The 13,912-nt window shown below is 38.8% G+C and overlaps 1 protein-coding gene across 1 annotated transcript; it reads left to right on the top strand.

Annotated features, from left to right (window-relative positions):
• Positions 1–7,953: 7,953 nt before the first annotated feature.
• Positions 7,954–10,048, top strand: LOC124645565. Its single transcript, XM_047185370.1, has 2 exons — positions 7,954–8,390; positions 9,378–10,048. Exons 1-2 carry the CDS (start codon positions 8,153–8,155, stop codon positions 10,046–10,048), a joined length of 909 nt encoding a protein of 302 aa, XP_047041326.1. The 5' UTR covers positions 7,954–8,152.
• Positions 10,049–13,912: the final 3,864 nt, after the last annotated feature.

The raw sequence follows: 13,912 nt of genomic DNA, 5'->3' as shown, positions 1-13,912 counted from the left end.
TGTGTGCGTGACAAGAGGTACAGTCGGGTACAAATACAGTTATTTAGGGGTTACGGCTGTTTAAGGAAAAACAGTTATTACGTAATTTAATGTTTATTTATCTGTGTAAATATCTATTGAAATTATTAAGTTAGTTTTTGATTTGTTTAATACCCAATTAAAATATTTATTTATTTATAATGATTCTGAATCGCTACTTGAAAATTCAAGTCCACACTTTTATTTATTGTCCTCGTACCCCGAGCTAGAAAATATGTAAGGAGTATTTAATTCATCTTAGATATTTCACCTCATTTATTTCTTAGATACTGTCAATGTCAATTTGAAAAAACTTATGAGAAAATAATGAAAAACTGTAAGATGTAATAATAAAAAGCTTTGGATGTTGTTTCATTTTTTGAAACGCTACCTGACTCCTTAAACATTTTCTTCGTGAACAACTAGACATTTTTGTAAACGACTGTACCCATAACAAAAAGCGATAAGAACACGTCATGCTCGGACGACGTCACTGTCACACGAGCGCAAGTTGTATATTTACAAACCGACGCACACATAGGGCCGCGCGCAAATCTGAGTTATCGTCACAAATTATTATACCTACGGCCGGAGCGACAACATGCGCAGGTCCGACCTCGACGAGGGCTATCGCTGGACTGGCTCGTCTCCGTACACATTGTGTATCAATCGCTAGAGCACGGACATAAGGTTCAGAATTGCGTAGCGTCTATCATGATCGCTGCCGCTCAAAAAATCCAATATCTTAAAACTTTAATTAAAAATGTTTGGTAATAGTTATGGAAAAATGACTTTGACAGAACGTTAATATTGATGTTAAGAATATATTAGAGTAATTTTGAAACATAAAGATAGTGTAACTTCCTTGTAATTTCAAAAATAGTACTTTTTTAGACGTGTTTTCGGAATTAATTATGATCGAGTAAAATTATCAGTATCGTGTTTTCGTTCTGGCAGAATCTAGATAAAGATATCAATTTACCTATATCAAAATTTCAGATCCATTGGTAAGCGGGTAGTCCTATAATTTGGCATGGCAAACGGCTATCAAAATCACGGTGGCGTCTTAATTGATTGATTGAACCATTGCAGTTGTATCTTATTGCACGTACGTATATATGCAGGTAATTAGAGTGGCACGCTCGGCTGCCGTGGTGACAATGACATTACTATTGTACCGGACGTGTGTACTGATAGACAACAAGAGATCGTATCTACAGAGCGATTTGAACGCATCAATGATCCGACACTATCATTAATGTATTGCTCTGTCTGACACCGTGTAATGGCATCGTCGGATGATTTGTTGCAACAAAACGTTCAAGCCTTCAGTTTACCAGCAAAAAGTATAAATACCAAGTAATTAGAATAGTTGAGATTTTTTATTTTTTAACTCGGCGGGAAAGTCTGATACCCTCTTAACTATGCTCGCTTAAGCGCATCCCCCGGTGGGCACTTAAATGCATTCACGGAAAGAGCGTATTTAAATGTCTGCCTGTAAAATCCTCCTCCAAGGAAGAGCGCCTCTACTGCAATTTCTTTTTTATTTTGCATAAGCTGAATATGAAAAAAATATTTTTATTTCTTTAAAATAAAATATTTGCTGCTTTTTACTTACTACACACGACTGTAACAACAATGTAAAAAAAACAACAAAACATCCCCATTGCACTTGACGGTTAAAGTATAGCAAAAAGATATCGAAGTACCAGGAGCGCAGTAATAAGAAGCGGTGAGACGCTCGCGGCGACACCATGCAATATTGATGTGGCGCGGGACGGATCGCCGGTGCACGCTAAACAGACGGCTGAAATGCGCCAGACATTAGCGGTGACGTCACGCCACCTCAACGTTTTATATTGTAGCTGACATCTGTGTAATGAAGGATCCTCTAAGTGATTTTCTTTGCGGTATAATGTGATTATGATAGGGAAACGAGTGTCGAAAAGTGAATTAGAAATTTATGTACGTCCAAAATCGGGGCATTTTAGAACAGACAATTTTGTTTAAAATCTGAGTATAAAAATAAGACAATATTAATACATTTTGTGAAACATCATCGAATGCTCACAGGTTCGCTCAGAAGCTGCGATGCATACCTCCTATATTAAATAAGCGAGTGCGCGAACAAAGGATTCCGCATTGTCGTGCAATATTGACGGAGCCAACAATAGTGCAGTAAATAATGCGCCGGCTGCACTGCGGTCGCTGATAAACTGCTTTTTAAGTCGCACAATACGGGCTATCTCGCCACTACCTGACAACCACAGAAAACACAACTAATGAACTGCTACCGAAGTAGGTTACAGGAAACATTCACTTTGTACTACTCACTAATTGTCTGATTGCTTTTCTACTACCAAGCGGTAAACTTTATTTTCTTGAAACTAAATAACAATTTTGAAATGACAAGGGACAGCATCAGTCTTTTGCATCTGAGAGTAACTCATTGCATTGCTTCTTTTGTGTATAAAGGTCCGAAGCAGTGATCCGCACATCCCAGAAGTCTGACAGCGAGCTCCATCAACATCCTCTTATTTTCTGCGCTCCCGGTAGTAGTGAGGCACAGACGCAAGGCAGAGCGGAGCACAGTGGGCATCCGGTCCCGCGGCCGCCACCTCCGGCCATCTATAAGGGCGGCTCGTATCCGGCACGGACGGTAAACACCGGCCCATCAAAGCCGTTTTACCAAGCTTATGTGGAAATACACAGCAGTAGTCTCATTCTCGAAATAATGCCGGATTTTATGTCAAGCATTATTTATTTAGTACAATACGTGCATCGTAATATTAGATTTTAATCCATTAGATGATTTTAAGCACAAGATATGTGTAAATATTTCATCAATATCCTAATTAACGCTCTACTTTTGGGTTGTGACAGATTAAACCCAAATCGTATAGAGCTTACGAATTCGGTGAACATTGTGTAGAGCGGTTATTTTGAAGTTATCCTTTTTAGCCCCTACTCGGCAAACTAATGGTTTAATGAGGGTTCTACGAGCCGCGATAAGCAGCCACCTTTGATGTTACCGAGATCATTGTCACCAATCATATTATGTAGATTTACGTACTCGTATTTTTGACTGTTTAATTACAATACAGATAAAATCTGGGAATATTATCGTTGAGCAGAATTCTGCGTAAACTAATAACACAGCTGCTCTGGAAGAGAGCTTTGACAAATTCCTGGTAGCGTTTCATTTAAATACATGAAATTAATTGAGAGGTACAATTTTGCAGTAAATGAACCTCCACTATAATTGTATTAAAGATAAATAATATGAGTAAATTGGCATATAACTGGAATTCGACATGAAGTGACTTTTTGCTATTTTTATCTTTGAATAAGAACTTCCTTTGAAACCCTAGCGGGAGATAATCGTTAGATATTTTTGGGACATATATGACTGCTATAATCCTAATAGAAAAGTTAGTACCGCGTATAAGGCTCGGTGCAGCGGCATGATGGCGGCACGACCGTTTCCGCTTCCGTGGCGCGCACATACGCCACTTTCCGCCCATCAGTAGAACCTCCGCCGCGGATCCGCTGCTTTGTCTACACGGAATGTAGCTTTCTCTTTGTTACAAAATATTCTTATGATTAAAGAAAATACTTTTTTAGAATCATACTTGAAACACACTTGAAACATACTTGAAAGTCGTGGTGGCCTAGTGGAAAAGTCGTGGTGGCCTAGTGGGTAAAGGACCAACCTCTCAAGTATGAGGGCGCGGGTTCGATCCCAGGTCAGGCAAGTACCAATGCAACTTTTCTAAGTTTGTATGTACTTTCTAAGTATATCTTAGACACCATTAGCTGTGTTTCGGACGGCACGTTAAACTGTAGGTCCCGGCTGTCATTGAACATTCTTGGCAGTCGTTACGGGTAGTCAGAAGCCAGTAAGTCTGACACCAGTCTAACCAAGGGGTATCGGGTTGCCCGGGTAACTGGGTTGAGGAGGTCAGATAGGCAGTCGCTTCTTGTAAAGCACTGGTACTCAGCTGAATCCGGTTAGACTGGAAGCCGACCCCAACATGATTGGGAAAAGGCTCGGAGGATGGAGGATGGAGGATGGACTTGAAACATACGAATTCAAACAGAATTAAATCAGGGTCTGACAAACCAAAATATTAGTTTTATAAAGAAAATAAGGGGTGAGATTTGATTTTGAAAAATACCTTCTTTCTTATAAAGAATAGACTTTTTGGGAGCGACGGAAAACCTAACATTACTTTTGGGTCGCAAACTTTTCCGTTTTGTATTAACATTATTCCTACAATAATATCACGCCTCGAGACATGTTAACATTTTCATCTCGAGCTCACACGAGTACAGTATTATACTAACTATGAAATAAAGGACAGTTCCATAACTATAACTGAAACGGTCCACATAAAATAAAAGTGGTGAGGTCAGAGCAGTTGTTTCGTACCGTGAGCCAACAACTCTGTTTTAGTGGCACAATCGTAACTTTTACAACAGAATTGGCGCAATGCATAAAACACAGTCACGTCACAAAATGGATGGGGTTCGCAGTGTAGTGGCTATCGGCGCAGAATCCATTTGGTTGGACCAGTGGCTAATATACTATGCAGGGGTTTCACGGCTATAGAAAATAACACGAGGCGGAATGTTGGCGCATGTTTTCGAATGTGTTGGGCTGAGCCGCCAGGCGTGCAGAACCTTTTAGGCATTTAACCGCTGAAAGCCGGACGCACCTGTGATACGCTCGCGGCCTTTTGACACAGGAATCTCGTTGGATTGTCGGCCAGCTCGCTACGTACGTGGTACCGCACGAACTTTCTGCTCCTAAAACGTTTTACATTCCGCAACACCAATGTATTTTCCGATTTTCAGATAAGCCCATTTAACTACCTGATTTATCAGACTTTAGACAATTCTACTTAAAAAAGAAAACGTTATCAGGCTGATGCAAGTTTTTGACATTTATAGGAATGGAATCCATAAGACGAACAGCACGTTACGTAAACGATGGCCACAAAATGATTACGAGACATTGTTTAGCTCGCCAGTAATAACAGCTCATTCCGCACGTTCCGAAACTATCAAGTTGCAACTATTCAGTTGAGAAACTCCATTAGGGGAGGGGGCGACTAAGATGACATTGTTTGCGCTCCGATCGAAAATCGATAGTGTCCAGTTTAACAGTGTTCGATTGTCGAAGATAGACGCCGGTATTAGTCGGAGCGATCAGGCATGCATGACGTGGCCGCAGCTTCTCCGAGAGCGCTAAGATTTGACTGCCATCCGAATTGTCACATAGCATAATATTGCGGCAACTGGATGTTACCAATAATATTCAGGACACTGAATCACTTGTTATTGTAGTATTCAAATTGCAAAGTATGTTAAATGGTCCCCGTAGCAAGACAGTCTTCGAGTATAAAACACTCCTACATATTTATATTTAGCATATTTTCTCAAAATATAGTTTAAATCCGTTTGCCCCTGAGTCAACCTTCGTGGAGCTGTTTTCCAATAAGTCGATACGGACTCCAATCCCAGACGATATTAATCTTTTCATACATCTTAATCCTGACGAATCTGTAGTTAGATCTATTTGAAGAGCACTATCGCTATTACATTCTGAAGAGATTTCAATAAAAATATTCGGGCTGGTTGAAGCGAAACAGATTTATCATAAATCTGTAGCACTTAAGGTTGATTAATGAGGCGCATGATATGGGGATAAAATATTAAATACGAGCTGAAATGAATCTGTTTTTGTGATTATTTAGATGTACATTCATCATGACAGTGAAGATGGAATGTCTGTTTTGGTTAACTTAGTGGGGGATGTCAGGCTTGGGATTAATTTGTATATCAAGCAATACAAAATTGTACATAGCTCGATTGTCACTGAAGATTTTTGTCGCCATTTTTGCCTAGAATAACCGCAAAAATCGTAGAGATTAGGTAAGGGTTTTGATCGAGATCTTGTATCATCTACTAGATGTAATATTTATTTTGTTTTTCGAAAATAAATTGCTTTTATTAAGATTCCTTGACTTTTACTCTGTCCTCTCGAGAATTATTTCTGTATCAGTGGGTACGACAACTAAAACACATAAATTCGAGTTATATTGCGAAGAGACTAACTCCAGCGACTTGTAACATTGGTGTAAACCGACGAGCTTACTAGGGAAACATGTAAACGATGTAAGTGCTGAGCGCTCGTCAGGCGAGCTGCGGCGTGTCTCGCCACAAGGCAACACCTCGCGCCACTACTCACGACCTGCCACGCTTACCTGCCGCCGGGTACACCTTATTTGCTAATTATAATTAGTTGCTATTCAGTTCAGAGAGGTGAAGGATTGTACTTAAATGTTACCGTAGTTCACTTACGACCCAAACTGCATACAGTTCTTACCTGTGAACAAAAAAGAAATAACATTTTAGTTTATGTTTTTTGCATATGTTGTAAGGTATTTTTGCGTGGTTCAGAAGCTTTTGTTTGGTATTAAGCAGTCATAATCCCTGTGAAACATACGGCAGGCTGGCCTCGTGCCCACCAGGCTAGCATGACTGCGGGGGATCATCCGGATACGAACAATGTCGTGTTTCCTGGAAATCTTCCAACAGACGAGCGCACACTGCACGCTCCGAGCCTTGATAATATCGCACAAATAACACTATCAAACAGACATGAACAGCTTATGGTTTCAGAAAATGCAACTTGGAATACACCTGTGAACGGTGTACATATCTGTTTTAATATTAATAACAGTTTTCCATTCCACATGTTCTTTTGCTCACTTTTGCGAATTCCAATAAGAAAATTGCATAACCGCAAAACATATTGGAAACGTCGATTACCGCCACATGATTTTATCGACATAACCCTCTAAGATTCTCATTTCAATAAAGTTCAGCGGAAGGATTCTGCGAACACATCTCGTTCTCTAATACGCAATCCGGCCGCGGGGCATCTGTAATAATGCACCATATAAAAAGGCATTAGCATTTTAAATGACGTCGTTACGCACCCCGAGGCGGAGGATTTTTATGTTAATAATATCTTTTTCGTTTTCCCCTCAAGAGAATAAGTGTTAAAGAAGATCATTTTTCTTGATGCATAACAAATTAATTATGAAAATATATAAAACCAAGAATGTTTCGCATTAGCATGAAATGCAAACTAACGAATAGTTAGTTAGCACAATTATCCTGAAGCTGTGCTAATTTAAGACGCGTGTCGTGGTGGCAGCGACGCCGCAATCTACCAGGAGCCAATAAACGCGGCGGAGGCGTGACGTGACAAGCCGTGAATTATGCACCCACGTATAGAAGACTCCTCCGCGGAATGTCATTGTGTTCTCCGCATGTTAATTTAATTTACCTGCGTAGTCAACCGCCGCGTAATGTCTACGATATTGGCACAATCATCCCGCGCTTGCCACGCAGCTACGACTCAATTACTCAGATATTTCTATGTATGTTAGTCTGTCACTGGGGATTAATTTGTAATTGATACTGAGATTATTTGCTGACTTGACACTACGGAGATTAATGTTTAAGTAAACATCTGTAATTACAAACTGTTACAATGTCATGTTTGCTGACATTCAAATCCTAAATACATTAACCGCATAGTTAGTGTTTGTTACATATATTATAACAAGCGCAGGTACGACAGACTAGAAAGGTGTGTGAATATTAATCGGATCAGCAGCAACAGTAAATCAACACTACACAAATGAAGCGCGAGAATTTATTTATGCAGTAATTGGGCGCAGTACAACACGTTCGTTTTCATTAACTATCCATTGTACGCGCCACGCCACCGCCACGCCACCGCCACGCCGCCGCCACGCCACCGCCGCGACCACGCCACCGCACCGCCTCGTCCTCACTCACACACTGTTAAGCAGATTAACGCGGTGTCCTGCGTGAGCGACGAACGCGACGCGACGCGACGCTGCGAACGCGACGAACGCGATCAACTCAACGGCATGCCCTACATGTGGCCTATGTGACAGTCTGCGGCAAGACGCGACGTAACGCGCACTTGATTTGAGTGCGACCAGATGCGACAACACGAACTACAACGTATGTGGAATAGGAACTCATTTGTGTATTGGTAACTTTTTAGTATTGTTTTCTAAACTGAGAAATGTCATGGCAGGGTTGTCAAGATTTGATAGGTTGTAAGATTAGAATAAACAATACAGAAGTGTTTATTTTTCAACAAGTGACCCACATCGTACATATTGTAATGGTTGATTCAGAAGCGTTGATCGCCGCAGTGCGTGAGCAAAGATTGTTGTGGGACAAAAAACATAAACATTATAGGAATCGTTTATTAGTACAAAGAAGTTGGAAGAATGTTGCCGAAGCAGTAGAATGCACAGGTAAGTTTTAATTACATTATTAACAAGTTTAGTAATTGACTCTTGCAATCATTTTGTTAATCTTTACTGGCTGTTCTTCTGGCCTGCCGCTTCCGCTAAGTGACGAAACCTTCAATGTTCATTAAAATAATTCGCGAATATCTCTCTTGTATGTATGGCTGCCTGACTTGAGGCATTATATCTTCTTGATCTTCGAAGATCAGGGGATGAAGTTGACGCCAAATTTTCGCAATTACTCTCAAGATCACGTATTATATTGTGAAGTAGAGTTATAGCTTTTATAGTGTTAATTGTATTTTCAATATCTGTCTCAATTGGCGTATTAAGTAATCCAAATCTTGACGCTATTGAACCAAAAGAACACTCAACGACCATCCTGGCTCGAGACAATCTATGGTTGAACCGCTCTTTAATATCTCCCTCACTGACATTTTTTTGTGCGTAAGGCTTCAGAAGGTATGTTTTTAATGGGAATGCAGCATCACCCACAAATACAAAAGGCGCTTTAATGAGGGTATTAGGTAAAAAGTCGGGTTCCGGTATTTGTAATTTTTGATGTTCTATTGCTTGTTTTAAAGTACATGCGTCAAAAACTCCAGCGTCGTTATCTTTTCCATAGGCCCCAATATCAACCATTATAAATTTATAGTTTGCGTCAGTTAAGGCTAGTAATACAATAGAGAAAAATCCCTTATAATTGTAGTACATAGAACCAGATTTTTTTGGTTTCTTAATACGTACGTGTTTGCCATCAAGGCTACCAATGCAATTAGGAAATTGCCATTTCTCCCAAAAATCTTTTGCGATACTTTTCCACAGTTCCGTTGTAGGTATAGGCATATGTTTTATTACTAAAGTCTTCCAAATTGCAGTTCTTTCACTATGTTTGAAATGGCAGTTTTTGATATACGGAAATTGAATGATAACTTTCTATATGGTGTTCCAGTAACCAAATATCTGTAAATAATAATATTGTTTTAATTTCAGCTGATGATGTAAAAAAGAAGTGGAAGAATTTAAGAGATTCGTATAACAGAGAGCTTAAAAAAGTAGAAAAGCCAAGATCGGGTTCGGACGCAGATCAAAATGGTCAATATCAAGGCGATTGGCCACATTTTGAATCAATGCAATTTTTGAAGACAATTTTGAAACCTCGTAAAACGACGAGTAATATTCAAAATAACATATTAGATGAAGATGACATTATTGATGATGATACAATGATGTCTATTCTTTCTGAGCAATCGGCATACAATACGCAAACCGATGAATCGCAGTTCAATACAGATGATACCAATTTGGAAACAATTGATGGCCCTACGGCACAGATACTACATGATACCTCGACACCTGGACCGTCGTATACCCCATCGCGAGCTATTGGAATGTTGGCTAACCAAAAGGTACAAGAAGGTGGAGCAAAAAGTATTGAAGAAACCTTAATAACACTCGAACGAGAAAAGATAGACCTAATGAAGAAAAATTTAAATGAAGACGACGACGACTTGAACTGGTTCAAGTCTATAATGCCGTATGTGAAAAAACTACCATCTCTGAATAAATTATTATTTCGGACTAAGGTTCAAGAGATGCTCATCAACGAAATATCAAAACTGAATACCCCATCAAACACAGAATCTTCAATGACCCCTCATTGAAGATTCTGTTTTTGATGGGGTATTCAGTTTTACTACTTCACTTCTGGTGACTCATCTCAGTGATAATTTCATTATAATTAAAATACACATTTTCAATAATACAATATAATGTAGTTTTATTTCCATGTACTCACCGCAATGTCAAAAGTAATCTTTCTTCAATAGAAATGGGTTTTTGAAAATTTGTTGTTTTTAATTGAAATTCAGACTTAATATAACAAATAATGTAATCGAAAGTAGTCGGTAACACTCCACAATATTGTTTAAACATTTTAGAATCGTTTCTTAATTTTGGATATAAATGATGGAACTCGCCAAATGTGTTTCTTTGTAAAAATATTATATTTGTTTTCTTTCTGTGCTTTTTACGATATTTTTTTAAAAGTCTGTACTTTAAATATGAACTTTCAAACAAAATTGTACTGTACTTCTCCATGATTCGAGAAGTAATGACCAAAATCACGTAGGACATCTGTCGCGTATAGCATCGCGTCGCATTACGTCGCGTCGTGTCGCGTCGCGTCGCGTCGCGTTCGTCGCTCACGCAGGACACCGCGTAAACGTTAACTTTTTTGACCACTGCACGTTACTTTTTCCGGCGACATCCCTCGGCAGAATCTTAATGAGTCCACCAAACTTTTAATTAATTCTGCAATTTAAGTATGCTTTAAATAAATTACTTGTATAAAATCATAAGCGGTGTTGTTGGGAACCACAAAAAGTTCAGCATTTTTTTACAAAAAAAAAAAATGTTAATTGACTTGAAACATACACAACAATGTACTTACGCAGAAACTCTCATTTATGAAAAATGTGCTGCCTGGTCTATATAAGTACTTGCATGTCACCTAACGCTTTTAACACTAGACAAAGGTTTTGAAGTCTGAAATCAAAGTACGAGTAGAAGCACTTAGCCTTAATGTACTCGCACTAGCAGGTACCTGCGTGTCCTACCCGTACTGAAATCCTTATCCTTTGAAGTACTGACATCAAAATAGATGTTTTTGACCTACATAATGCACTAATATTTGTAGTGCTCACTTTTATCTAAGTATGGTTCTTCTGTATGGTTTTACTTGGAAAAATGAATTTAAATCAAACGCACTATTACTCCACGAGAAAGAGCTTTGACAACTACATAACAAAACACAGTTCGAATAAACGTTTTCAAAACACAAATGCGATAAGTAAACATAATTGTAACAAGTAAAAAGAGTTACAAAAACAATCTCGGCAGCGGGGCGCACAGTGGTGCGATTCGCAAATATTCCGTCAAAGAGTGGCGGCCCTTTGATGTCACATCATGTATTCATGCAGGTGGTTCGTTTGACTACCGATTCTACTCACTACGGGATAATTTGCTTTACGATGGGGCCATTACTGCCGCGAACTACTTCTATACACGTTTACGTCAGCCTTTCAAAACCACACAAACATTATTGGTTGACAATTTCAAACATGGTTTTCTGGTGTTAATACTTTTCAACTCTTTTGACCAGCATGAAAGAGTATTTTTTACCAAGAATTAAGAAAACTTTTTTCTACTTTTAGGCTGTGTCGTTAGTAGAATGGGCCTAAGCCCAGTCTAAACTGAACCTTCAACCACATTTATGGTTCTTAATCCTCGGTTTCAAAGGAGCTTTATGTTCGTAATTTCGGCGATTTTCTGGCCCGACGCCCTTTGTACCTCTCGGCTTTAAGACGTTGCGCGTAGGACTGTTCATTTAAGAGTAAATACGTGAGTACCTAGGCACTCCCGGCGCGGGGGGACATGTGTCGTCCCGAGAATAACACGCGCTCGCTTTACACAAGGTGTATGAATCACAAATTACGATTTTTTTGCAGCTGAAAGCCTCACGTAGAATGTGTAGCATGTCATACGAGTGACGTGTAACGTACTAATTTTATCAAGGACTGTTTATTTATAAATAGTTATAAAGGAGCAACGCTTTTCAGAATGAACGTGAATCCTGATAGACACGTTATGTATGAAAATAAACACATTAAATTTTCACATTTTCGTGGCACATTGTTGTCTACACGTATTGTTGAACATTTATCAACGAGAACTTTAACTGAGTGTGTATTTAAATTGAAGTGTTATCTCGCGTGCTGTAAAACACGACTGCACATTCCTGATTTCGATTCAATTTATCATAATAGTATCAGCTTCGAGCTCAGAATGTAAACGACCTAATATACATAGGTATCGATACCATGGTCGCAAATATAAGCAATCGTAATATATTACATAAGATATACATAATGAACAAGTTATCTGGTTGCTCCCACTACATGTCGATCTAATCCGCGCAAGAGCCGTCCAACAAGTATTAATATCTATGACAAAAACAGAGATACTTGGCGAGGAGACAAGAAGTTCGCTAACTACCCCCCTCCCTCCGCTAAGTTGGTCTAACGAGGGAATTAGGTTACTATGTTGCGAGAATACGATCAACAATAACTAGGTATTCGTATTAAATATTATTTATAGTATATAAGTTTTCAGTTGGAATATCACGAGTATTCGTGTCGATGTTCGGTATCTACGAGTATATTTCTACTAGGAGCATTCCGACAGATATCGATGTCAGCGATATTACATTCAGACGACATATTCTAACTTTGACTGTATTTGGCAATGCATCGGAAAATACTTTCCGTCTGTCAGTTTGCATCAATACTTTCCGTCTGTCAGTTTGCATCAATACTTTCCGTCTGTTCAATCGAGTAGAGATATGTATTTTGGTTGTTAAACAGACAAATTAACTTAAATAGCTTAAATGAGGCAACGTTTTAATGAAAACAAGACTCCTGTGGTTTATACCTATCAATGTTGCGAATGAAAAATGTACGAACTCGTGTAAAAGTTCGGCATCGTCAGTCAACACAGCGGTTTCGATAAACCTGGGTTATTTTGTGGACCTTATGTTACGTAATGAAACGTGATCTGCTGATCCTGCTGAACAATGAGATTGATTGTTTTTAAATGGACGATGACGGAATACAACGACGGCTTTAAAAATAAAATGCTGTTTATTGCTTCAGCGTTACATTTCAAGAGACAAATGGCAGAAAATTAATTAGAGTGTTACTCACTTAACATTATCTATTGTGTAGGTTCATACAGCTTTAATTATCGTCTATTGACATAATTTCTATTGTATGAAACAATCTCAACATAAATGAAGAACCTACGAGAGTAATTGAGTTCGTTATAATTATTGGGTTCGCTTTCTTGTCGGTCCTTAGCAAATAATTACAATGAACCGTCTGGCTGTAGCACCGGTTCATATGAACAAAACAAGTCTGTATTAATAATAAATGCCCTAACGTCTGATCCCGAGCTGTTTATTCTGTTAGCTAATTAAAATCATTATGGTCAGTCTATCCCAGAGGAATTTATCTGCGTGAGAATTTACTACATAAAATCGTAAATTGGGGCAGTCGCTCTCGTAGGAGAATATAAAATTAAATGGGAAATTATAAGTGTAGCCACAAAATTATTTATTGGACACATGATTAAACTTCTAATTTTATAACTAAGCAACGGGGAAATGACATAGCCTCTAATAAACTAATTCGTCTTTTTTACAACGCCAACTAAATATTCTATAGAAAACTTCAAGTAAAGATCATCAATTATTGTGACTTGTCCTTCTTATTTATACATTGTCATCTAATTTACTAACTCGGCCTCGTTTTTATGATATTGCCATTACCTTCAATTAAAAAACATTTATTAAAAATTGAAGTTAGTGACGAAAACGAATCGCTGCAAAACCAACTCCACGTAGTCTTGTCTGCCCTACCCCTAGAGTGCAATTCAAAACCCCGTAGGCGCGGAGGGGCGAGGCTGCCTGC

This window comes from Helicoverpa zea, unplaced genomic scaffold, assembly GCF_022581195.2.
Source record: "Helicoverpa zea isolate HzStark_Cry1AcR unplaced genomic scaffold, ilHelZeax1.1 pri_000069Farrow_1_scaff_2_deb, whole genome shotgun sequence".
NCBI lineage: Eukaryota > Metazoa > Arthropoda > Insecta > Lepidoptera > Noctuidae > Helicoverpa > Helicoverpa zea.
Note: the sequence above shows the minus strand (reverse complement) of the source record. Positions and strands in the feature narration are given on the sequence as shown.

Excerpts from the sequence above, each read along its gene's own strand:
- LOC124645565 (XM_047185370.1), top strand. The coding sequence starts at position 8,153 with ATGTCATGGCAGGGTTGTCAAGATTTGATAGGTTGTAAGATTAGAATA. Across the intron at positions 8,391-9,377 it reads CGAAGCAGTAGAATGCACAG|CTGATGATGTAAAAAAGAAG; the intron begins GTAAGTTTTAAT and ends TTTTAATTTCAG.